At 48.8% G+C, this 24,067-nt stretch overlaps 7 protein-coding genes across 7 annotated transcripts; 3 read left to right on the top strand and 4 right to left on the bottom strand.

Annotated features, from left to right (window-relative positions):
* Positions 1-600: 600 nt before the first annotated feature.
* Positions 601-1,893, top strand: EPUS_04725 (uncharacterized protein; the record flags this gene model as incomplete). The annotated part of the gene is made up of 1 exon (XM_007805714.1): positions 601-1,893. One exon carries the CDS (start codon positions 601-603, stop codon positions 1,891-1,893), a length of 1,293 nt encoding a protein of 430 aa, XP_007803905.1.
* Positions 1,894-3,383: 1,490 nt separating this feature from the next.
* EPUS_04724 (uncharacterized protein) lies at positions 3,384-5,455 on the top strand (the record flags this gene model as incomplete). Its single annotated transcript, XM_007805713.1, has 2 exons — positions 3,384-3,687; positions 3,828-5,455. The coding sequence occupies 2 exons, from the start codon at positions 3,384-3,386 to the stop codon at positions 5,453-5,455; spliced, it is 1,932 nt and encodes a 643-aa protein (XP_007803904.1).
* A 2,289-nt stretch (positions 5,456-7,744) lies between these two features.
* On the bottom strand, positions 7,745-11,488 carry EPUS_04723 (NAD-specific glutamate dehydrogenase; the record flags this gene model as incomplete). Its single annotated transcript, XM_007805712.1, has 4 exons — positions 7,745-7,772; positions 7,825-7,925; positions 7,983-10,804; positions 10,864-11,488. 4 exons carry the CDS (start codon positions 11,486-11,488, stop codon positions 7,745-7,747), a joined length of 3,576 nt encoding a protein of 1,191 aa, XP_007803903.1.
* Positions 11,489-12,804: 1,316 nt separating this feature from the next.
* EPUS_04722 (uncharacterized protein) lies at positions 12,805-13,842 on the bottom strand (the record flags this gene model as incomplete). Its single annotated transcript, XM_007805711.1, has 1 exon — positions 12,805-13,842. The coding sequence occupies one exon, from the start codon at positions 13,840-13,842 to the stop codon at positions 12,805-12,807; it is 1,038 nt and encodes a 345-aa protein (XP_007803902.1).
* A 496-nt stretch (positions 13,843-14,338) lies between these two features.
* EPUS_04721 (uncharacterized protein) lies at positions 14,339-16,103 on the bottom strand (the record flags this gene model as incomplete). Its single annotated transcript, XM_007805710.1, has 2 exons — positions 14,339-15,915; positions 16,079-16,103. 2 exons carry the CDS (start codon positions 16,101-16,103, stop codon positions 14,339-14,341), a joined length of 1,602 nt encoding a protein of 533 aa, XP_007803901.1.
* Positions 16,104-16,671: 568 nt separating this feature from the next.
* Positions 16,672-17,730, top strand: EPUS_04720 (uncharacterized protein; the record flags this gene model as incomplete). The annotated part of the gene is made up of 2 exons (XM_007805709.1): positions 16,672-16,743; positions 16,813-17,730. The coding sequence occupies 2 exons, from the start codon at positions 16,672-16,674 to the stop codon at positions 17,728-17,730; spliced, it is 990 nt and encodes a 329-aa protein (XP_007803900.1).
* A 3,941-nt stretch (positions 17,731-21,671) lies between these two features.
* EPUS_04719 (uncharacterized protein) lies at positions 21,672-23,182 on the bottom strand (the record flags this gene model as incomplete). The annotated part of the gene is made up of 2 exons (XM_007805708.1): positions 21,672-23,109; positions 23,157-23,182. 2 exons carry the CDS (start codon positions 23,180-23,182, stop codon positions 21,672-21,674), a joined length of 1,464 nt encoding a protein of 487 aa, XP_007803899.1.
* Positions 23,183-24,067: the final 885 nt, after the last annotated feature.

The following is a 24,067-nucleotide window of genomic DNA, read 5'->3' as shown; positions in this document are numbered from 1 at the left end:
GTAGAGTTGACGTGGGCTCATTGGACAGATTTCAGCCCTCTAGCTTCCGTCCGTTGATGTGTACGTAAACTGGATGGATGAACAGTCTTTGTAGATTGCTAGGAGTGTAAAGAAAGCAAATATCCGTACGCTCGATAGAAGCTGTGAATCCGGTGTCCTTTGAACAAGAATTAATGCTCCAACGGATGAAGGCCTAAAGCAGCTTAGCGTGAGGCTTCTGATCTACGTTTCTGAGCTAAGCCTAGATAGGAGAACTGTTTACCTTTGCCAAGGGTGACATCAGGGCGCTCACCCAGCCACACCAGAGTTCAACCACCGGGATTTCCAGATCTTCGTACTCCCATAATTGCTGAACCGATAACTCTTCTTGCTTTTGTCAGAAAAGAAACTACCTCAAATCTGGGAACTTGATCTGTTCCATCCTGTATCTCTAGCACCTGGCTTGCAAAAGGTGGATGATCATCATACCAGAGCCTGACACGACACTCATTCGTCGGCGCCGCGTCTGCGGACCGCCTGACACATACTGACACCTCTCGAACTCAACTAAGACCTTGAGTATTCCCTTCACACCATCGTCGGAACAATTAACTCATCAACATGGCACCGCTACCAACTGATCCCTCAGTCCGTGACCTCACCCTCTCCTCGCTTGAACTCGACTCGCGTACCTCCCCCATTGACCTTCCAGCCTATCCCTCCTCCCTCTCACTTGCGGAGCTGGAACTTCTCAGTACCACACCACCTTTCAATGGCCTCACCAAACGCACAACAATGCTCAATCCTCAGCTCCTCTCTAACCCCCTCACCGCGCACACCCACCTCACTGCCCGCAACCCGGCACCGCAATCGGCCAAATTCGGCTCCGGCGCCGTCCCGCCAAACTCCATAAACATGAAAGGCATCCAAGCCCTCTTCGCGCTGATCGGCCTGTTCTTCGTCGTGGTGGGCATCTGGTTCTTCTTCTGGGCCAAGAACGGCGGGTTCAAGTGGCGCAAGGGGGATTGGGAGGATTACAAGAGCACCGTACTTAGACGAAAGGGGCCGGATGGGAAAACATTGAGTAATGCAACGAAGAGTACGAAGTTGGGGGGAGGAAGCGTGGTCGCCAGTGGATACAGTGATGAGGATGGGACAATGACGGAGCTGAGTAGTGAGGCGCCGATCATCAAAGAGAAAGCCCACAAGAAGGGGAAGAATGGGAAGAAGGCAGGTAATGGAATAAGAGGTGGTGGAAGGGCAGAAAAGGATAAAGCACAAAAGCTGCGTCAGCAAAAGGAAGAGCGATGGGAAGGCGGTTTCGACGACGATGTCCGCGCCTACCGACACGAGAAACCGGCTAAGATTGGGGGGATGAATCGGGATTCCGATGCCCAGTTCTACGGCACAGATTACTCGGAAACCGACCCCTCCTCCTTCGGCGGCGGTGGCCAACGACAACCTGCACACAGACAGAGCAGCCGGCAGAGCAGCCGGCAGAGCAGTCCGGATCAATACTACAGCCACCCTCACCCCCCTCCTCCATCTCACCATCATCGTCGTCATAGCTCGCAGCAGCGGCAGAGCAGACGCGACTTCTCCTACGGCAACGAAGATGCATTCACTGTCACATCGACTCACTCTTCCACCACCATGCCTCCTCCTTCAGTAGCAGCAGCAGCACGACCAACCCGGTACGCGAGTCCAAGCAAACCCGCCACAGCACCGAGAAGCGCAGCGAGCAGACCGAGCACCATCTCCGGGAGTTATGTCGAGCCCTTGGATTTCGACAACATGAGCCAGGGCACCAAGAGCTATCATCATCCGATTCCAGGACTGAGCGCTGCTGCGAATGCGGGAGGATTCAGGAAGGGAGGGAGGGGGAGGAGGGATAGCTTGGATGATAGCGACTGATTCGATATAAGATTTGTGAGAGGACTTGAGATGGGATGATGTCTGGGGCTAACGAATGGACCACATGAGTACGAAGGAAAGCATTCACTGCGTTTCAGCGTCGAAAGGCGGCACCTATGAGAGAACTGAGCAGACAGACTATGAATAATTCAGAGTGCTGAGCGAAGATAGTAGGCCGAAGACTAAAAATACAAACCCACGAATGGGATGAGAGAAAGAGCATTGAGGCAGAGGACAGGAAAGGGACATTACAGTCTCGAAGAAGAACCTCGGAGCATAGTTACATGACCAACATGTACTCGGTATAGCATAGAATAAAGTACCAAAATCCGAGTATACCAATAACAGTTCTCTACTTGAAACCTTTTGATTGAATGAGCGAGAACCTTTTCCGCGCCAAGAAAATAGAAGCACATATATGAGTAGTAATATATATTGCTTCGAAGTTGGAATACTAGTATGTCAACAGATCAAGAACTGGTCATAACCTTGCATTCGCACAACCCCGGCAACTCTGACAGGGTGAGATACAGGAAATCGACTACTTGATTGCTCCAGTTTGATTTTGGATCTAGTATTGCGGCTGTCGTGCATTCAAAGAATTCGGGGCCTCGAAGATTTAAATCGTGAACACCGATGCAAAACTAGGTTGAGATTTGGGGGGATTTTGGGCTTGGGGAGACCGGATGTCTATCGAGATTTTCTGCCTGGATATGTTAGGGGGAACCGAAAGTAGAACGAGGCTGAAAACGAGGCTGAGGTGGAGTCTTCTACTGGGGGAGGCATAATGTTTGTCACCCCCGCACTAGTATCTTTGGACCAAACAATTATCAAACAAGCGAAGCTAAGCAGCACTAACCTAAAGATGGATTAATCCGAGTTAGTGGTCTTGTTTGTATGGCTGCTTGATCTTGTAAGCTTTTCGACAACTAATTAGCTATTTGTGGACTCGTATCAGAACTAGTTACTACTAGCACTGTATTGACAAACATTATGCCTCCTACCGCAGTACTACTTAGGACGTAGCGCATATATGTGCGCACTAAAAGTCTGGGCAGTGAGCTAGTCCACGCTAAACTGACGTGCACAGCTCTCATACTATTTCTAGGCTGTAATTTGATGAAGTGGATGAACTGAATTCTATCTACCTGCAGAATCTATCTCAGAAGGAGGAGAGGCCAACTACTGCGCAGAGTGGGCGCGTGCGCGGTCGCGGTCGCGTGACACACAGCCAATTCTAGCCCAGACTTTTAGACTGCACAGCTCATCTGTGTCCTCGCTGAGGTGGATGGCTGAGATTGCCACCAGTCGAGGCTTAGAAGTTGACTGCCCTTCGTTGCAGCTTATTCTACACCTCAATGGCAGCGTGTTCAGTTGTTGCATGTCGTGGAATGTCGTGTCAGCTCGAGCTGGTATTAATATGAGCACCTTTTGGGGCCTCTGACAAAGGTCTTCTGATCAGCGATCACAAACCACCAAGACATGAAGACATGACATCGGGTTGGAATCTGGAGAAGATCAAAGCTTTTGTGTTGACTACATGGCACCATGGTCCTCAGAACGAGCAACCCTGTCCTGTCTGTAACAGCTTGCAGAGAGTGTCGACGTGGAATAGTGTTCCTGACAAAGGAGGTGTCCTCTTCTTCACCACAACAGCTTCACTGAAAGCGTCTGCGGCGGAATGCACAGTCTGTGAGGTGTTTCATGTGGCGCTCACCAAGTACCCATGGGCACCTGAACGGCCTTCTAGCCGCATATTACGACAAAACAATGACCAGAACCAGGTCATTGTCAGTACGGATGGCAACACCTTAACCATGATGGTGGTGTCCCGTCTGAGCGCGGCTATAGTATCACCCACATTGTATATGTACGCAAAGAACAAATGTGCGAATCAGATCCCGGCATATCCAATGATTGCTGACATCTAGCAGGTGATCGACTACCATGGTCATATCTCGCTCCTTTCCACCCTCTCTCCGTCAATCCTTCTTCCGAAGTCAATTTCAGACTTCTGCATAAATGGATAATAGAATGCAAGTCTGTCCACAAGTCGTGTAATTACCGAGTAAATCAGACGCTCCCAACACGCGTGATTGAGCTACTAACAAACTCTCATATCCCAAAGCTGAGATTAACGAACTCGACAGGAATGACAGGTCTCTACTGTGCACTCAGTCATTGTTGGGGCAGACTCGAGGGCCTTAAGCTCACAAATGCATCGAGCAGCTCGCTACAGCAGTCCATCTCGTGGGAGAGTCTACCGAAGACATTCCAAGATGCCCTGATCGTCACTCGCAATGTTGGGGTGCGCTACCTTTGGATAGATGCACTCTGCATATTGCAAGATGATGCGGCTGACTGGGCCTTCGAAGCTGCCAATATGGCTGCAGTATACAGTAACGCCTTCCTCGTCATTGCGGGTTCGAGTGCTCCCGATGGAAGCGTAGGTTGTTTCACAGAGCGGAAGCAAATGCCATGCGTCAAAGTTAGATCAAAATCCGGGATCTTCAGTTTACGTGATATCCGACCCAAGATCTTCGTCCGAGAGCGATTGGAACACGTTGATTTCGATCCTAACCATCTGCACACCAACACTGATCTCGAACCTCTTCTGGGTCGGGCCTGGGCGTTCCAGGAACGGTGGCTAGCTGCAAGAATTCTACACTACGCTTCCAAGGAGATGATTTGGGAGTGTAGGAGCTCGATGCACTGTGAGTGTGGTGGCTGTGATAAGGAGGAGGATAATCGAGTTATCGACCTGCAGTCCGACAGCATTCATTCTGAATTCGATCCCATGAGAGCTGTTGCAAAGTGGTTTGTAATTGTGGAGAACTATACCGCTCGCAGCTTACGAATACGATCGGACAAGCTCATAGCTCTTGCGGGCATCGCCAGGCAATCACGCAACGCTGCTCTTGGAAGGTATCTTGCCGGGATATGGGAAGTTGCGTTTGTCCGATCACTCCTGTGGTGTGTAGTTCGTCGTCATCAAGATCATCCTTTCGTCCGAAGTCGGAATGCCTACGTCGCTCCTTCGTGGTCATGGGCTTCAGTTGATAGCCCTGTTCAATATGGCTATGTCAAAGATTTTCGTGGCCTGGTCGATGCCGAGGCTGTCGAAGTCGACTGCAGGCTTGGAAGTCCTGACGAACATGGCCAGGTAACCGGAGGATATGCGGTGATGAGGGCGCGACTCACGAAACTAAAGCTTGTCAACAATGGATGCGAGAGCGAAGAGGAAGATGGATATGGCGGAAGAGTTGTGCCACCTCAAGTGAGTGGAGTAGACGGCCTTCTGCTTAACAGCATTTGGCTGGATGTTGATTTGTATGAAGGTAGAGACTATTGCAGTGATGGTCAGCCACTTTTGGGTGCACTTATCATGATAGATCCTCTAGATGCTCAAAAATGTTCGGCGCTCATACTGAGGCCCTCGCGACCGCACGAGAAATCGTCGGAAACTGGAGACTGTGCAAGCGCATTTGTGAGGATTGGTGTGACCACAGGAGCTCGGGTTTCGACTTTTGAGAATGAGAAGCAAACTATCACTATTATCTGATGATACTCAATCGGCTGTCTCCTCGACACCAGTCCAGATGCTACCATTCTCCACTCATCTTGCTCACGGTGCCTTCTCCGTCATCTTTCGCGAATACATGAAGAGAATGTTCCATTCCTCTCTGGCCCACGTGACTGAGCAGGGAGTAATCTCGATCAACTAGTCGGAGATTCCAGGCAGAGGGCACTGATCCAGTCCTAGGATTCTTGAGCTGGACGGATCAGCTCTATCTATCGTTCTCGGCTTCTACCACATTAGCCTTGGCTTATCCATCATTTGCTCGGGAAATATCTTTAAGCACGAGCACCTGCGAGTACAGCGCAGTCGGTACTGTTTCGTTCGGCTCTTGGTCTTAGCGGTTTCCACAGACAGAGGACTCGACATGCGGCAGAAAAAAAGCAGGCATCTCCACAGCAAGAGAGGCATCGAGCAAACGACCTGCTCGCTTTAAACTACGTCTCTCTCTCGCTAGCCTTATTCGCCGGAAACTATAGCGGAGGCAGCTCGTTCTCCTTGTAGTCATCCCCGTCCGCACCAGATACGGTATGTTAAGTTTCACTGCCGCCAAGACCGCCTCCGGGGCCTGCACACGACACGCATCAACATTGCATTCCAAGTCCGTGTTCAGATTGGCAAGCGAAATGCCGTTTTCTCCATAGTCCGGAGACCGAACAACAATGAACAGCGTCGGATGCAATTCCTTCCTCGCCGACCCAAGAAGGTGATGGTCATACACGTCCTTGAGAGCCGCACCTCCGCTGAAGTCGTATCTCGATGGGAGATAACAGCGACGATGAAGAAAATCGTCATTTTGGCGTGCAACCCTTGGCAGGGTTGTGGATACTTAAAGAAAACCATGATGCATGCCAGGCTCAACGGAGCATGTAGACTGCGAAAATCTCTCGCCGCCATGGTTCGCTTTCTGACATGTCTCCGCAGATGAAGTAGATAGGGGGCTCAGCTTGGGGGTGAGGTAGACATTGACGCTTGTAAATCCTGTATTCAGGAAAATTGGGTTGAAAAGAGGACTGAGGTGTCCGATTTCCGAAGACGACATGGTAAATCGTGCGAACTTTCCGAGAGAGAGTGAGTGAAATGAGTAGGTTGGTTGGTCGATAATGCTGGCGTAGCTGAGTACATGCATCTTCCAGTACCAATACGCTATCCCCTCCGTGACCAATGCCGCAATTAGCGTCTTTTGCAGATTTTAAGCTCAAATAAGGTTGTCCGTAGAAGCCCGTTTCACCAACACTCAGTATCTACGGAGAAGAATTAGATGATGTTGCAATGACTACAAAGCGCTGGTCATAGGGAATCCTCCTTCCAAAGTTGGAATCGAACGAAATACTTAGACAAAAGTTATTGCAACCTCAAAAAAAGGAGATCTACGACGCTAATTGCGGCATTCTACACCCCTGTCTGGTCACGGAGGGGATAAGATTTTTGACTCTTGAGCTCCGAAACAACTCCAGTTCAATCTCCTTTCACTCAAATTATGGCCATGATAGATAATATCCGTACTAGATCAGATCAGCATTTAAAAAACCTTGCGCATTTTCCCAAGCTAAGTTAGTGACAGTGATGTGCGTGTATCAAGGACCCAAAGACTAATAACAAAGAAGAAGAAAAGCAAATCTTCTACTCGCCAGTGCGGTATGGAAAAGTTTCAAGTTCCAAACTATTTTCGTTGGCTGACCTAGTCACCCGCGTATATATATATATTCGTTCTTGTTCCAGAGTGTCTCTTGAACTCAAAGGATGAGGAAAATATAGAATGGCCAGGTGGTTAATGAGAAGTGGGGAGACTGGTTAGACCAGACCAGACTAGATTGATGAACGAGACGAGACGAGACGAGATGAGACGGGGAATGGTATCTGAAAAGAAGGAGGGAATCAAAAAACGTGAGATCAGTGGAGCGGAGACAATGGAGCCCACACAGGTACCCAAATGATTGGGGAGGGAGCAGCATTTTACCATCACATTGACATTTCCGAAGAGGGTCTGCCTACATTCATACCATCTTCGCTTTTGCACCGCACCGGTGGGAAGGTTATCTTCCAAAAATTGCTCTTATTAAAACAGGAATACTAAGTCAATACTCTGCATCATAGCTATGCTCTGCGTGTTCAGGTGTAGATAATACACCTGTTTCCCATTCCTAAGCTCCCCTATGGCTGCATTCGTAAGCTCAGCAGCCGTTCGACACTTTCCTCTCAAAGCATAGGACTTTCTAAGTGTGTGTCTTCTTATTCCTGGTATGCCGATAATGAACTGCACACTGGCTAGCTTTAGACTTTCGCCATCCGTTTCGACATGCTGTTTGTTGTGTTAGCTCTCCCCTTAGCACATATTATTGTGGTGGACATACAAATCAAAGAACGCAAACTGGCTGGGCGCACTTCCATACTCGTACACAAAGCGACTGGCAAGATAGCTACCGAAAATGGCTCGCAAGTAATTGTCGGGCACCTGGTTTCGACAGTCAGCAACCTCAACCCACTCCAACATCTATCTGCTTAAACTTACCCGCTCCATAATCCTCTCAAGACCAACTTGCTTCAACAACAATTCTGGCAGAGCATCTTCAAACACCGACTTCCTCAAACCGACATCATTCCACAATGACGTCTTCTGTAGCTCTTCGTCAAGCTTCGTGATGGCAATGCTGAGAGTGTCGCTCAATGTCGAGCGTGGGATGCCAGTCTCCTTATGCTCACGCCAGATGGCTTCGAATTCCAGGTAGGCATTTCGACGGATAGTCTCCTGGACTTGCTTGACATATGCTTTGTAGAATTCGGGAACGGTCCCATCTGCGCCAACACACATGTTCTCGATGAATCCTGCATCGTCGAAGCTCAAACTTGCCAACACTTCTAGCGAGGATGAAGTGACACCACCCTTATTTGCAGACGCATCCTTGAACAAGATACAGCCAGCCTTTTCTAATCTCAGCTTGGCGTCTTGCGTGATGAACAGATTTGCACCTTCCACGATGTAAGGAATGACACATTTCCCGTCAACAATCAATTTTGATACAGTTGAGAGATCAATCGATTCTGGCCGACCTCCACATGGAACGAAAAGGTCGAAGGGTCGACCATCACGCAAATGAAACGTGTTTCGGAATGACGTGCCATTATTGATGGTCTCACCACTTGGCAAAGTCACATTCGAATCGTCAACCAAAACTCGATACCCAAAGGATGAGAGCTTCTTGGTCTCAAAGTGAGAGATCATGAGCCTTGACTTGGCCAGTCTTAGCAGCTCATCGTGATCAAGACCTTCAGGATCAACAAGAACTCCAGAACCATCCACAATAGCGGTGTACTTTTCGTTGCCCAGCAGTATCTCATTGGAGCCAAGATCACCATCGGGGCCTCCAGTCTGTAGCTTGCGAACCTTTGATGGATCAAGGTTTAACTTCCGGTATATTCCGAGCACATATTCCCGAACAGACAATGTTGTCATGCCATATGCATCGTGCGGTATGCCGCCTAGTTTGGGACTCTTGCCAGTGAAGAAGGATTTCCACCACGGAGCACCTCTGCTTCTGGCATGCTCTGTTGCCCAATCAACAAGATCCGCGGTGTTCTCATCTGGGCCCATAAAAAGGATCTCTTCCTGACCGTGCAGGTCCACGATTGGATCCTTAATGCCAGGACTAGTAGGCGGTAGAAGTAAATCCAGGATGCTGTCAATGTACTTCTCAAAGGCAACCCGGGCTTTGTCTTGATGGTTGACGTCAAGAAGAATGACACCTTTGGAGCCGCCCTCGGGAATATCTTTGTTCTTCCGCTGTTGTGTGTTTGCGAGATTGTAATTTTCATCAAATTGTGATCGAGCATTGATGGAGTAGGCTTCCTTGTTTCGAGACTTGACGATGCGAATACCTCCACGCGCAATGTCGCGGAATCGAAGATGGAAGCCTCTGAACTCAGAGCTGATGATGAGAAACATGCCGTACAGTGGCTGTGGGTATTCATTCTCGGGAAGGAAGCTCGGGTTGAGTCGAAAACTCAGAGCAACTTTCGTAGGTGTGTAGAAGTTTGTCTTCAACACAGCAGAATTGAAGATTCTAAAAGACATCATGACCATCTCGTCATGCTCGTTAGCAACGGCACTTGATATCATTTCTGTCATCCGTGATTCATCCAATACAGGACCAGCCTTGATTCGCAGATAGCTGAGAGTGGGGAGGAAATCGTCCATGTCACCTCTAACCTGAACATAATGCGTGTTGGCAAATGTCAGATACAATGTGCGGATAAGGTCTGGATACTTGTTGATGATCTCTAGAATGTAGTCGGCGGTGAACGTTTCGTTGCGAAGCCTGCGCTTAATTCTGGAGAGTATCTCGACATGGTTGCTGTTGTTGGGATCCAATACGGCAGTGAGGGAGGTATATTCGGAGCCAAGACGGTTCAAGAATTGCTGCACAAAGATCCATACGCAGTGTGCATAAATGCTCTCCTGCAAGCTCAGACGACCACTGGCGAAATGGCTCTGAAACTTATTTTGTGGAACGCAATACAGTAATGATACTTCTTTCATGATCTGGTGAATCGACGCCTCAATTGGAGGATAGCGTCCCTCGGTTGGAAGAGGCTTGAGGTATATTGACATGATGGTTATTCCATTGGAGAATTGCTCAACGTATTTTCTCGAACTCGTTAGCCCGTAGTAGTGATAGAGGTCAGACAAGGCACTGAAGATGCCCATTGCGGATCTTTGACGGTACGCGACAACTAGTCTCTTCTCTCGAGACCCTTCAATCTCGAACATTTCGATGACGGGTCCGGTCCTTGCAACTGCGTTGGTGAGGATCCCTTGATAAACTTCCTTGGTGTTCTTTGTCGCCTTCTGTAGGAATCTCTTCTCACCAACTTGTTCGATGTCTGTAGTATCTCTTCCAGGATTGGGATTCGCAAAGTGGCATTGGTAGACGAAGTAGCATCTCAACTGTTGATCTTTGTTGTCGAGCAGAGCATTTGCGGAACGGAAAGATTCAACCCGATAGCTCTTGTCATGCGTTGAGACATTGATGTATTTCTCATCGATGCGTCGCTCGTATCCGGGCCCATCAATAACGCTGATTCCCGGCTGACTCGTATCGATGTAGACGGCATGATCTGCCGCTTCTTTGTCCAGCCGGACTTCAGTCTTCTTATCACCTCGAGAGTAAGCAGCCACTTTGGCTGCGTACAGCGATAAGATATTATTTGCAATTGCCTCTGCCGTCTCTGTCTGGAAATATGTATCATCAATGCTCAATGAGTTGTAGAACCAATCGGTCTCGGAAACAGCAAACTCGGTTGGCAGGAAACCCTTTTCTTCAACTATATCGATCACTATGCAACAAGTCCGTCAGTACTGCTATCCAAAATGGCTTGAACGATCAAACTTATACCATCTTCCATTTGTTGCTCCTTTCCCTCGAACTTAGGCGCGACATAACCGGGACCCGTCTCGTGGAGGATCCTGGAATTATTGGAATGTGAGGCGCCCGGAACACCTAGATGTGTTGGTTGAGGTGAAGGTTGTCTTCCAGGCGTCCTCACAACGTGATCCAGCAGCTTATTATGGAGTGGGAGGGGTGGAGAACTGTCACCGCTGGAGCTGGCCGGGGCTTCCATAGAAGGCAGTCGTGGTAAACTGTTGCCGTTGATGTTGGCAGAGCGTTCCGTGGTCGACTTTTGTGCTAGACCATCACCATTAGAAATATTCGAAGGTGTCTTGAGGGAGAGTAGAGATGCACCGTCACCGTTTGAAATTGCCAAGGGCGGATTGGTGAAAACTTGCGGAGGTTCCTCAGTGTAAGAGCTGATTGAGGCTTTTTCGTGCTGTGAGGCATTGCCGTTGGGTATAGCCGAATGTTCCGGTTTTGATACGTGTAATGAATTGTCACCGTTGGGTTCACCCGAAGGCTCCGTGGCCGGCATTTGTTGTGAAGTATCACGTTTCGGAGGCGCTGGGGGTTCTGTGACGGAGATTTGGAGTGAAGCATCACCGTCAGACATAGCTGAGGGGGCCATGGTGGTGAGCTGTGAGCAGGAACAACAAGAAGTAACCAGTGCCGCAACGAGTGGCTGTAGAGAACGCTCGGGAATGTTATTCGGTGGTTGGTTGTTGAAAAAATTCAGCAGGAGCAAACATGAGATGACACCTGCGGGCTTCGGGCTTGACAGCTGCAAGGGTGAGCGGATACTACTCGGTAAGGCTGAGTTTGGTGGCTGTCGGTGTTACTGGTTATGGAATCTAGTCTTGGCAGGGTTCATGCTGCGATCAGTCCTCAAGGATTTCTTTGCAACGTCGCTGCAGCGGTGGCAATCTGCAGCCACTATATACCTGTCATTCGCGAATTCTTGTACGATGTGTCCAGCACCTGCCTGAAAACAATGCAATCTGTGGAGGATATGCGAACTGCCGGTGATGTGGGAATCTTTTGGCGCTCATCCGAACCATCCACTTACTTATCTACGAGTACTAACTGAGTAGTAGGCTATTAACCTAGGACACTAGTTCGATAGTAGCCTGGCGAAGAGGCGTCTGATGCGTGAAATCTCAACGGTTACCCCTGAAAGTCAAGGGCTCAAGGGTGGAAATATCAGCGGCACGTGACCATTCGAAGTATAGCCGGGCCGGTCCTTGACCTCTTTGAGATTAAGTGCGAACTGGCCCTGGAAATCATGCGTGAAATAGAACGTCCGAGTGTTCCGCGGAACTGTTCGATTGCTACATCATGCCGTGACTATTCCTGCGTTGCATCGGAAAGAAACTGAAGGTGGGGTAACTAGCAGGGGGTGGAGAAGTCCTTGATATTCCAGAAGACAGCAGCTCTGGCAATGCTCGTCAAGTACAATGCAGCTAATACTTCAAAATCATTCCCACAGAACATAAACTTTCCTTAACTTCTCCCAATTCGGGCATGACTCTCGAAGATGCGAAGGAATCCGTGGCTTATCTTGCACATATCATCGGCTGATCGTCTTCTCGATGGCTCCCTAACAGATAATCAGCCATGAGACGATAGTGGCAAACCATCTCTTCCGAAATGCCCTGGCACGATCGCTACGTTGAGATGGGTGCGGCCGGATCGAAGACTGATAGGCACCAGATAGGTTCCGAAAGCATCACATGTTGAACCATGGTTCATTGATACCGGGCCGGCAATAAAGAGGGCCTTCGGCAACTGTATGTATTTATCTGCAAAAAACGATACCCAATGTACTTTGACAGCAAATAATAAGCAAGAAATGCTGTCTGAAACAGCAACAGACCAATTTCAGAACCCGTGCAGATCCCGAAACTTAATTCGGTTTCCAGAACAAGATCCAAATGTGTATCTTTATCAGCGAGCATATTTGCCGTTCAACGCTTCCTCTTCCACGTTTCCAATACCGCCGCTGCTGCTTGCTTCCGGTGTATCCTGTTCGAAGCTTCGCTCGCGAGCCAATGAGTTCTTGGGGAGGTCCGAAGGCTTGTCTTTGGGGACCTTCCTATCCTCCTTGCCAGCCTCCTGGCCGTCCAAGGCTTCGTCGTCTGCAAGCAGAGCACCGTCTTCTCCAACCTCAGCAGGGGTGTCATCGTCTTGAGGAGGCGCCTTGTTCTTGATGAAGCTATCAATGATATAGTACTGCATGGCATTCATGATCAACGGGAAGATAAGCATGACAAATGCGATCTGGATCGCTTCGTTCCCCTCTGTCCATCGCAAGGCCCAGTCGCCCACCTGTACTATCCATGGAAATAATTCAAAAATGATAAAGACACAGACTTTCATGCCTAGTAGACCCATGAAGTATATCATGCTCTGCTTCAACCACCAGGTTGCTCGTGGCGGTGTTCCGTAATTGCCAGAACGTATTGATTCCGGAGGGTTGCCCAAGGGCGTCAGGCTCGCACCAGCAGTAAGTAGTCTTAAAAGTACTATCAGGATGGGTATTCCCAAAGTAGTATCGATGGCCAGGTTCAGCAGGTAGAAGGAGCAAGGGTTCGGCTGATATTTCGCGACTGATGCCTGAATCTGTCCAGCAGAGAACATCGACATGAGCAAATTGGCCAAATGCAACAACACTGATCCAAAGACTTGCTTTGAAGCATCAAATGCCCATATCTTTAATGGCCGCTGAGGTCTCTCCCTCCATCTTTTGTATACCAAGGAGAGAAGAGCCAAGCCACCCAAAGCAGCTTGCACGAGGATGGCAAAAGGTCCTAGTAGTTCACATTCTCCTGTACTTTGGGAGCCATCCGGCGGCGAGCTTGACGGAGTTGGAGTCGGAGATGGTAATGGCGAGGGCTCAACTGTTTGGAGGAGAATATCTGTCGAGGAAGCTATGATCGTAGCTATCTGTAAGGCAGCAGAACGTGTCGCTAAAGATGTGTCCATCGCTTTCGAGGTAGAGGGGTGCTAGAAGGTACCAGACTCCGCTGCTGCATGGTCTGACAATGAAGAAGCAGAGCCTTCAAGCAGGTAGATGTAGAGCTAGAGTTCTGACCTGAATTGTATCCAAATGTTGAATCATCATTAGCCGCTTTGTGGTAGTCATCTGTACCTCCTGCGGCAGGTTGGAGAACATGAGGCAGAAGGTGATTGGTGTGGCGAAGGATCAATCTTGGCTCGTCGCAAGGCTCCCCCTTCCGGCCCCCGCTTCCGGCCCTCGAAATCCAAGCCATTTCACAAGCACGAGCATCTTGAAGAATAACTTAGCATGCAAAATTGTGTCTATTTCTCCAAAGAAAGCCACTGTGTTCTAGCAATAGTGTCAAATTGTTTCAGTCCATGTGGTATCATTGCGCAAGCCTAAATCGTCTACATTTGCAGCATATTTATAAATTCAAGGTATTGCCAGAGAACTCCACATATCTGGCTTTTCCAAGCCCCTTCAAACATTTCGGTCGCCTGTCGCAAACCTCACACGCTCCTCTTCCGACAATTCTTCCTCCTCGAAGGGACGGTGAACTCGTCGCAGCCTGGAACCTCCCAACCAGTTTTTGACCACACATGGCTCGCTCTCTCGGCCTTGACAGATCTTTCTCCGACCTAGATTTTTGAACTTCGGTCCCAGAGGACCACTGACATAATGATAATTGCCAGCAAACAGATATTGTCTCGGGTCATCTAGAGGGTACTGTTTGTCGCCCCAGTGGCCAGCGAAATGAAACCACTCTGTAGGCGCTGTTGGTGTGAGATTTGAGGCCCGTAGACTGTCGTTGAGGAGATTGTAGGTATACATGTGCGAATTCAGCGCTGGATCCCATAATGGACCCTTGTCGGTTTGGTCATGCAGCAAGCCCCAGGGAAGTATATATGCGTGCGTGCCTGGAGTAGCATACATTGCGTGTGTGCCAGTTGCCGAATAGACTACTGGGCGCTTGCCAACCTTCTCCATAGCTCGGTAGGTATATGCTTGACCAAAGAAATGCTCGCTAACAAAGACTGCCTTTGGTTTCCCATTGTGGAAGCGCACCAGGGTGTGCTCCCAGTCTCCAACGTGGTTGCCGAAGCGGAGGACAACCATATTGCCTAGGTTGAAGCTATAGAAGAAGAACCAAAAAGCATCCACAATGCCATGTCCCTTGTTGACCACAACGAGAACGGCAGGTGCATCACTACGCCCGCCTTGTATCGCTTTCGTGGCTTTCTGGGAAGAGGCATCGCGTTTTGATTGCTGGCTAAAAGTTGTAGGTATGTTTTTTTCACCTAATAGCCATTCTGGGCGATCTTCCACGTTGTCGTTACTGGTAAGAAACATGTTCCTGCCGTATTCCCATCGGTTCAGTGCACTCAAGTTATCGAGTTGCAGATGTTGCAAGCTCGACTGAACGGGTGTATAGTTGAGCTTTGGGGTAATGTGGTACAGATGCTCACCCATATCACAAGGCCAGTATTCTTCATTCGAATATAGGTGAACTAAAGGGGCATAGTCCATGACATATTGAGGAATATGCGAAAGAACATTCGTATCGTTGTTGAAGGCACCGGGTCTGATTTTGGCGTCTGGACGTACATATTGCCACGAGGAATCATCGTTATGATTAGGAACGTCCTCTGTCCATTGCCTGGTGCCAGCGTGACAACTAGGTGCCGCTGATAAACCGAGGATCTCTTTCCACCACTGTAACCACAGACGAGCTTTCCGGTCCACAGAGTGCCAACATTCAGCTAGGGAGCTAAGAGTGAACTTCCCAAGCTTGCCGTGGGTAGAATGTTTGCTGGTGAAGGGATGATCATGGTCGGAGGACGCTTGCCAATCGAAGTCCTTGTACGAGTGAATATCGGATGGAAAGATTCGTGGTCGATCCGATTCCTTTTCCTCTGGTAGGGCTGATTCTGCTGATTCTGCTGGTAGATATTGAAAAGTGCTGGCAATGAAGGTGAAAGGAGATGGCGTGGGAAGTGCAGACGGCAAGCCTTCAAGTGCAGTAGTCGACGCACCAATATACTGCTGTTGTACTTCCACTATTGCAAAAGCGCCCGAGTCAGTAGTTTTCTGCGAAGCATGGAGTATACAGTGAAAAACACGCTTTTTTAAAGCATTGATGTGGAAGTAAACTGCTAGATCATCTCAACTAGGAGCAAAACTAATTAAACATTCATTCTTGTTTTTGCGACACGGTAACACCTGAACAAGCGGTTGCTGCCTGCATTGAATATGCAGGTAATGAAGAGGGCATGATCTTCTACGCAGAATAGACGCGCGTAATCTAGAATGGGGAACATCAACAAGATGACTTACTCTGCTTGGCTATGTACCCAAGGCGCACTTCTTAGTCCATGGGGGCTCAGTATTGATAGTATTCGATTTGAAGTTACCACAGAAACTTCTGTAGTTCTCGAAGAAGGTTGCAATCAGGTAGAAATAGCCGAATTGGCCACGGAACTAGTCACAGATGTTGAGTCCCGGACCCTCGATTGCGATTGTGAACGGGATGATGCTGCCAAGTCCGAGACCACACTAGCGCCGGCTATTTTCGGCAATCAAAGCTATTGGTATTACTAAGCTCCATCACCTGTTTTCCACTTTGAGACCCGAAAAATTGTACTACGTACTGCTACAGCATCGTTAACTAACATCTAGTTAAGCCACAGGCTAACTCTTGCCCAGCTTCACATGCTCATGGACATTCCCCGGTCGGCTGCCAGTGCAAGTGCCATCCTGCAGGTTTAGTCAGGTTATGTAGCTATTGGTGATACCACGAATTACAACAGCACGCAATGAACAATCTAGAATGGACTGATCACAAGGACTCCGAGTATGAATATGAGTATCATCCAAGTGAGACTGAGGTACGCCATGTTTTAGTGAAGAGCTTTCTACGTCATATAAGATGGTCGCCTTGTCACTAACCATCTTAGACCTTCTACGTCGATCTTGATCTGAGCACTGCAAACGGAGGCAGAAGAGAGCCTCTGAAGAGAACGAAACTCTCTCAGCAGTCAGAAAACGAAGATGATCAGGAATCAAGACTGAGTACAGGTCCGGTAGATGCCCATGCCCAGGCGGACAACGGCGCTGCAAAGGACGATGAAGACGCCCAGGACGAGCAAGGCGATGCGGAAGGACCATCAACCATCAAACCTCCGGCCAACGACATTCAAATCCTAGATCTCCATGGCCAGAATCCTGTGATTTCCTACCAGAACCAGATCTATCGCTGTACCTGGTCCGACATGATAGGCACTGCTATGTTCTTCACCAAAGCTGAGGCAGGTAACGACCAAGAAGCTTTGATGTCTACAGATGACTTTTATCTCATGAACACTTCGAGAATCAAGCTTATTGGTCAGAAAGCAAAATTGGTGGGAAAGCCTGGCAGGAAGCGTCAAAGACAAGCTGATGAGGAGTCACTGAACGCTGTTCACGCAGATTCCGAAAACGATGAAGATACTTACGTGCCAGCTGGTAAAAGCCTCGGAGAAATTCGTACCTCAAATCCTAAAATGAACGCAGATATCAGGAGACAAGCAGCATTCCTAGAGAAGCTAATGGATGTCAAACGAGCTAAAGGCGAGTTCGATAATGTTCGTACTGTTTTTAGCCAGAGGAAAAATACAAGAATCATACAGCCCCGAGATATTGAGACAGGAAGAATTCGCCCAAGAGGAGAATTTCCATCGGTTTCCGTGGAGATTGAGGAACTGAACAGAAGGGTAGTGCGAGGAGACGCCACTGCGCTGATACGCCTCCAGGATATTTATTCAGGCATGGAGGGAGATCCTCAGAAGATTGCCTCGTCATCCTCCCACTCCGACGGTTTGCGGCCAAACACCTGATGGTTCCCTTTTCGGTGGAAACTCAAATTGAACAACGCCAGTCACTCATGCATGATCCAAGCACGTCGAACTTTTTTATAATACAATCTCGATGTCTCACAACCTCAAGATAGATAATGGTGAAAACCATCTATGAGTTGCGACCCGCCTTTTGGTGGTGGTCCCCTTTTGGCATCCAGCCTATTGGTGATGGTGGTGGAGGAGGAGGATTCTTGATGTCGGCTCTGTTGCTGGAGACTGAGTCGTATTTGGGTCGTGGCGATGCTTGCATCGCTCTGGCCATATCGTCGCTGAAGGTGTCGAGAGAGAGGACTGAGGGTCGGGCTCTTGTCTGCTGCATGTTGAGGGATGGAAAACCCAACTGGTCGAGCTTTGCCGGTAGAACAGAAAGTGGGTAGACTACAGCCGTGCCTGCGTAGAAGATGTTAATCGAAAGCATTCCTAACAGCCGGGGTGTCACTTACAATAGAGTCTTTAGCGGAGGAAGAAATCTGAGGATGGATGCAAAGAAAGATTTGAGAGGGAAGAGAAAAGAAGCATGAGGAAAGAAGAAGAAAAATCCAAAATGCAACAATCTGGAAGCAGCGGTCTGGCGTGTCCTTTGTGACTGGTCTCACTTGTAACGTAGTAGGGATGGCTTTCCAGGCTACCAACAGGAATGGACAGGGGTGGGGGAAGGGGGTAGCCGTCCCCGGACTCCACGTTTACCCCTAACTTTACCTAGCGAAAAAGTCTATCCCCACACTGCACATTCTTGGAGCCTCCGAATTCTAAATCTTTTTTCGGAGCATCGAATTGTTCCCTTGTTGGCAGCCTTATGCCGTCATTCCGAAAACGAGTTCCTCTGATAGGTATGCGATGTGTTGTATCGTATCTGGAACACGTATTTTGTCTGCCTGATGGACTAGCCGCTGCCGTTGGTTGTCTTGATGATTCCGTCGCTTCCTACCCTTCCTATTGACGGGCTAGAGTGACGAGGAGACCAATTGACGTCGGCCTGACATCCGCGCAGGCTCCTGAGTTTGACGGTACGGAATGATCCATCCGATGGGCTCGAAATCCAAGGCAGATTTCACCATGGTTCATCAGTACCAATGTCGAATCGGATCATCGTCGGAACCGCCATTTCAGTCTCTCGATGTGAAGCAATCTACGGAGTACTTATGTCATGAAAACGTCCCCTGAAACTGGCAACTCGTCCTTCAATCAAGTCCACCACTGGCACTATTCATTGTGACGGTTGAGAATGGTTATGGAAGGGGCCCGACCGGGCTCGTTGCAACCACAAACCTGAGGACTCGATCCCGTCAACGCCAAAATCTACGATGCAGCGCTCCAGGAGGGAAATTACCCCGAAACTGCCGATTACACAGCAATGTCCCATTCATAATGGCTGTCAATATGTATGCTCTGTATCACTTGGAAGAATGAGGCCAATATGTGTTTGAGGAAGCCGCATGTCGCGTGTACTGATCTGCGAGGCTTGCAGATTTTATGTGTGTAATCTGCATGAACGCTACTGCGAGCTGCTTGCCTGAAACAAAGCAGACGGATGAATACTCAGCACGTATTCCTTTTGGTTGCGTTTACGCCCTTGTATTACCCCTTTTCGAAATGAAAGTGCTTGAGTGAGCCAACCCACTCCTCAATTCAATGGACGTGTCCTTGGATGAAACAGGCCTCGGGACGGGCCCTATGCTACTCAGCGCTCGACAAGGGGTGCTTATGTTCATGCCTAGAACCCACTGTCGATGGGACATTCCATTGCCTTGCAAGCTACGCTGTCCCGAAGATGTTGGGCCTCTGGTCGTACGCCAGTTCTCGGTCTAATTAGTGGTTTGACTGACCTTACATATGGCTATACAAGACATCCATTTCTCGAAAGTTCTGAAAACTTGGTAGGTAGCCTAACGCTTATATAGGTGTCGTCTTGCTCCCCGGTCCGGCATCTTCTTCAGATCGAACCGACAATGACTGGAGACTTGAGATATAAGCTGTTCTGCGTCAATGGACTTGCTTGAACAAGCGTGGTGAGTCTTGAGTACAACAATCATGGAGTATACCGATGGTTAGTGAACACGCATCTATGCTCTCAAACATGTCCACAAAGCAGCTGATATTCCATGTTATCAAACTTCCCAGCTTCTAATCTTGCTTTCATCTTCTCTATGATGAATTATCTGACCAAATGTATTACCGCACCCTCAAGAAGACTACACGTAAGATGAAATGCAGGTTGGCGACTCAACACCGCCTCCGTGATACACCCCTTGAAATCCTTCCGGACTGAAGAGCACACCAATCTCAAAGTGGGTTTCGTTGAAGTGGGAAAACACAGGCCGCCGCACCCCTGACATCTATCCTGCCACCCTTAGATTAAAGAGAATAAAGGCTTCCGCGATATACTGCACAGATTGTATGGCCTGAAGTAGATCTCAACAATTTTTATTGCAGAGATTTGCTGGTTACTAGGCACCCCACGGCCGAGCTATTTGACTTTAGGCGGAGCGGAATTGCGGTCTTCATATACAGCTAAGCTCGAGCAGATCTTTCAATCAGTGCTAGAAGAACAACCTCTTTCTGGACGCTTGAACCTAGACGACCCCAGCATAGACAATCTTCCACCACAAACTAGCAAGATTTGCGACAAGGCAATCGACGACGTCTATAGAAGTTCTCACTGCTCTCAGCATGCCTGGACTCCCAGCATATCAGATTGCAAGAGGGTCCACCCCAGCGATTCTGAAAACTCAGTTTTCATTGCGTAAGAATAGACAGCGGACACCTCGTAACCTCTATCGAGCTCGGCGACATCTCTACATGTGGGATCTTCTCAAACCTGTGGTGCATTGCCTTTATCGTCCTGAAGCCTTATGATAGGGCAATGTTTGAATGGAGAGACATTGCTGATAAAGAGTTTCAAGATGAAGAAACTCCTTCTCACCATCCGTGGTGTTGTCCATCTCAAGGAAGATTCTGTGCAGTTATCGCGCTTCTGCGACACAGTGGGAACCTTTGTCCTTAGCTCTAAAGATGATATTCAAGGACAGACAAAGTATCTGCTTTTGAGATGAGCTCACTAATCAAGTCCCTTCGGACTTTAATCAACCACGACACCATATACCAATACCTAAACCAAAGTGGATAGAGGCAGCCGGAGCCATTACCCTCTTTAAATACTACATGAGGCAGGGGCTCCGCAATAACCAGCTCGCTCATCTTGACAACAAGAAAAAATCTAAAGCATGTGCCTGTATGTATGCCATTTTCTGCGTTCGCAAAGGGCGGGGCTGCTACGGCATCTCTGATCACGATTCTGACATCAGCGTATCCATCAAATCAAATAAACCAAATCTTGACCCCCATTTGATTTGCTTACCGAATCCCAGAGGTCGATTTGATTTGATTTGACTCATTTGTCAAATGGAGTCAAATGTTAAGAGTACTGCCTTTCGTAAATTCACCTCACAAAAAGAGTCTGTCAAGACTTATAGAAAACAACCCTGAATACTATTTCAAAATAATTTACTTTTCCGCCAAGACTTCCCTTGATTTAATTTGTCAAATCTAAAAGTCCTGATTTGATTTGATGGAAGCACGGATTTGGTTTATTTGCTTAGCATTTGATTTGGGTTATTGACTCAATTTAATTCAAATGGACACCCTGTCTGACATGGTCCTAGACCTCCCTCCATTCGTATGGTGACGCTGCTTAGAGGCCATCCTTCATTCGTTCCAGCGCCAGACAGCGTGGAGACAAGGCGTAGTCAGCGGTTGGTACGTAGAAGCCATCGTTGTCCAGGCCAATGGCGATGCGACATAGTAAAGCACTGGAGTAGCGAACGATGAATAAGATGAACATAACGAGGTGGCAGGTGATCAGAGGTATCTCAGCGATATCCATGAGTGAGAAAATTGGGACCACATCGATGCCGCCCCATCTACCCAGTCCCATTGGGCGGCTGGACCCAACGTCCATCTTCCTGCCAGATACTCGTCTTCGTATAATCAGCAACCCAAGGCCCACCCAGACGACCATACTTCGTATAAGCAAACCGGAAATACTCCGGTTCCGTATCATGACTCCTGTGCCAACTAAATTCCAAGTCTCCACGATCCTTGAAGCCGCGATATCTCTCCACATCATTCACCATGACGCTGATGCCTTGAAAGCCTTCTGCAATGGTGTCCCAGGCGAATGTGATGTTATTTGCGACAATGGCAGGTGTGACAACCTCAGGGAGAAGACTTCCGACGAGTCCGTCCTCAAGTAATGCGGCAGGTGTTTGAAGAATACTGGCAAAGTCCCATCGAGCAATACCGTTTATGAAGAGACCTACGAGGAGACCCTGGTAGAGCAGGCTTGGTCGGGTCTGGAGCGATGTGCCTGGTAGTAGTAACAATGCGAGGATGTAGTGATGGATGCGAAGTTTAAGACCGGGAATTGCTGATAGAAGCAAGATGCCAATACCCATAGCAGCATACAGGCCAAGGTACTGCGGTAGTCTGCCCTCGATCCTGAATGCCCAAGCTTGTATGAGTGCAATAGCAAATAGCAGGACTACGATGAAACCCAAAGCGGGAATAGCCCCAGGCTGCTGTTTGATGTCATGCGGAGTCAATCGTTGTATTGGAATCAGGTCAAAAGTCGCATTGCTCAAAGCGCCAAGCCAACATGCTCCGAGCCAAAGGATGGTTTTTTCGACCTGGGCGTTGAGGTTCTCTAGGGTCCTTCGGACACAGAAGAGGTAAATGGCCGCGCCTACGAAGGCTGCTGGAAGGAAACGACCTGTCGCCGCTGACACCAGAGACTCGAAATCGGGAGAATCAGGAGGATCGGATACGAGAGCTACATGGAAGAAGATTCCAGTAAAAATGGTGCCAAAGAATAGGGCCGGTGATGTCGTGGTCATCGAGAGGACGAAGGTGAAAACCACCGACACGCCAAGGAGGCGCCAACGTGGATCGCTGCATTGCGAAGGCGAGCTGTGAATAGAGGACTCCTGTTTGAATGTGAAGGATAGTGGAAAGCTCGAGTTAAACGCAACGCTCTGGATACCGTTTCTTTCAACGCTAGGGAAGTTGCGTCTTTCGCCAAGCAGAGATAGGTTTCCACAGCCGCCACGCCGATCCTCAATTACGCCCGCGTGGATGGCAGCACCACAAATGAAGGAATCCCCGCGGTAAACGGGGTTGGCTGTGTCTAGACCTGCCGGGCCACCCACAACTAAGCTTCGGTAATTTATCTCCTCAGCACCAATAGTGCGAGGATTGAGGATGTTGACGGCCTTGCACCCAGAGGGACAGCGAAATGCCACCTGGGTCTTGTCAAACGGACGGCAATTCTCTCCGTCAAGGCCGCAGTATGTTGTGTTAGGCCTGAATAGTCAGTGAATATGCTTTGTGTACTTAACAGGCATGCTCACCATAATCGCGATATACAGGAGAGCATCACTGGCGGTTCAAACTTACTAATGTCATCTCTTGAGGCAGACCTGTAAAGTGTAACGGCGAACAGGAGCAGACAGAGGATGTAGTACCCAATCAAAAGCCAACTCTTCTGACAATATTGTGGGACCCATCGATCTAGAAGTTTGAGGGAGGCAGCCTGAACTCGTGGGAAGATAGGTGTGATTTTGTGCACCCTTGACGGTCGAGGGCCCTTCATCCACGATGCACTATTCTCATAGAGTAATATTAAACGTGGAGGTATGCGACGACGTAAGAATGCAAGTTCATGGAATGACGGCGAAGGAGTCTGCGCTCTTACAAAATCATGGATATGTGTAAGATAAGCGGCTTCGGTTGGGGACGATGCTGATGATGAGCTTGTACTCGAAGTCCCGAAAACTGGCCTGTGTCCGGGGTCCCCATTTTCCAAGTTTATCAAGGGAAAACCGGGATTTCCCTCCTCAGCCAGGCGCGTAGGCTGGGCTGAGGCCATGCAAAGGAATGGGAAGTTCGAGGGACATCGTCGAAACAATTTTTAGGCGCATGGTTTACGCCACTGGTAATACATGACGGTCTTTGATGAGCGACATAATCATATCTGGAATGCTTGAGGCTATCCCCTCCGTGACCGAGGTGGACTAATTAGCGTCTTGGCATATATTAGGTACCTTTCCCGGCACCTCACGGGCACCCAATTACCGCCAAGACGCTAATTAGTCCACCTCGGTCACGGAGGGGATAGCCGCTCGATATGCATGCGTTTCTTTGAGAACTTCAAGGGCTGATTTACAGTAACTAGGGGCAGATCTTGAAGCTACTACGTACTTACGCGAAAGTCCGGCGAGAAACTAACGGGCCGAAACAAGCTAGTCATGCAAGTTAACCG

The sequence above is a fragment of the Endocarpon pusillum genome (assembly GCF_000464535.1).
Source record: "Endocarpon pusillum Z07020 unplaced genomic scaffold scaffold4490, whole genome shotgun sequence".
NCBI classification, from domain to species: Eukaryota; Fungi; Ascomycota; class Eurotiomycetes; order Verrucariales; family Verrucariaceae; genus Endocarpon; species Endocarpon pusillum.
The sequence above is the reverse complement of the archived record's forward strand: the minus strand, read 5'-3'. Positions and strand labels throughout refer to the sequence as shown.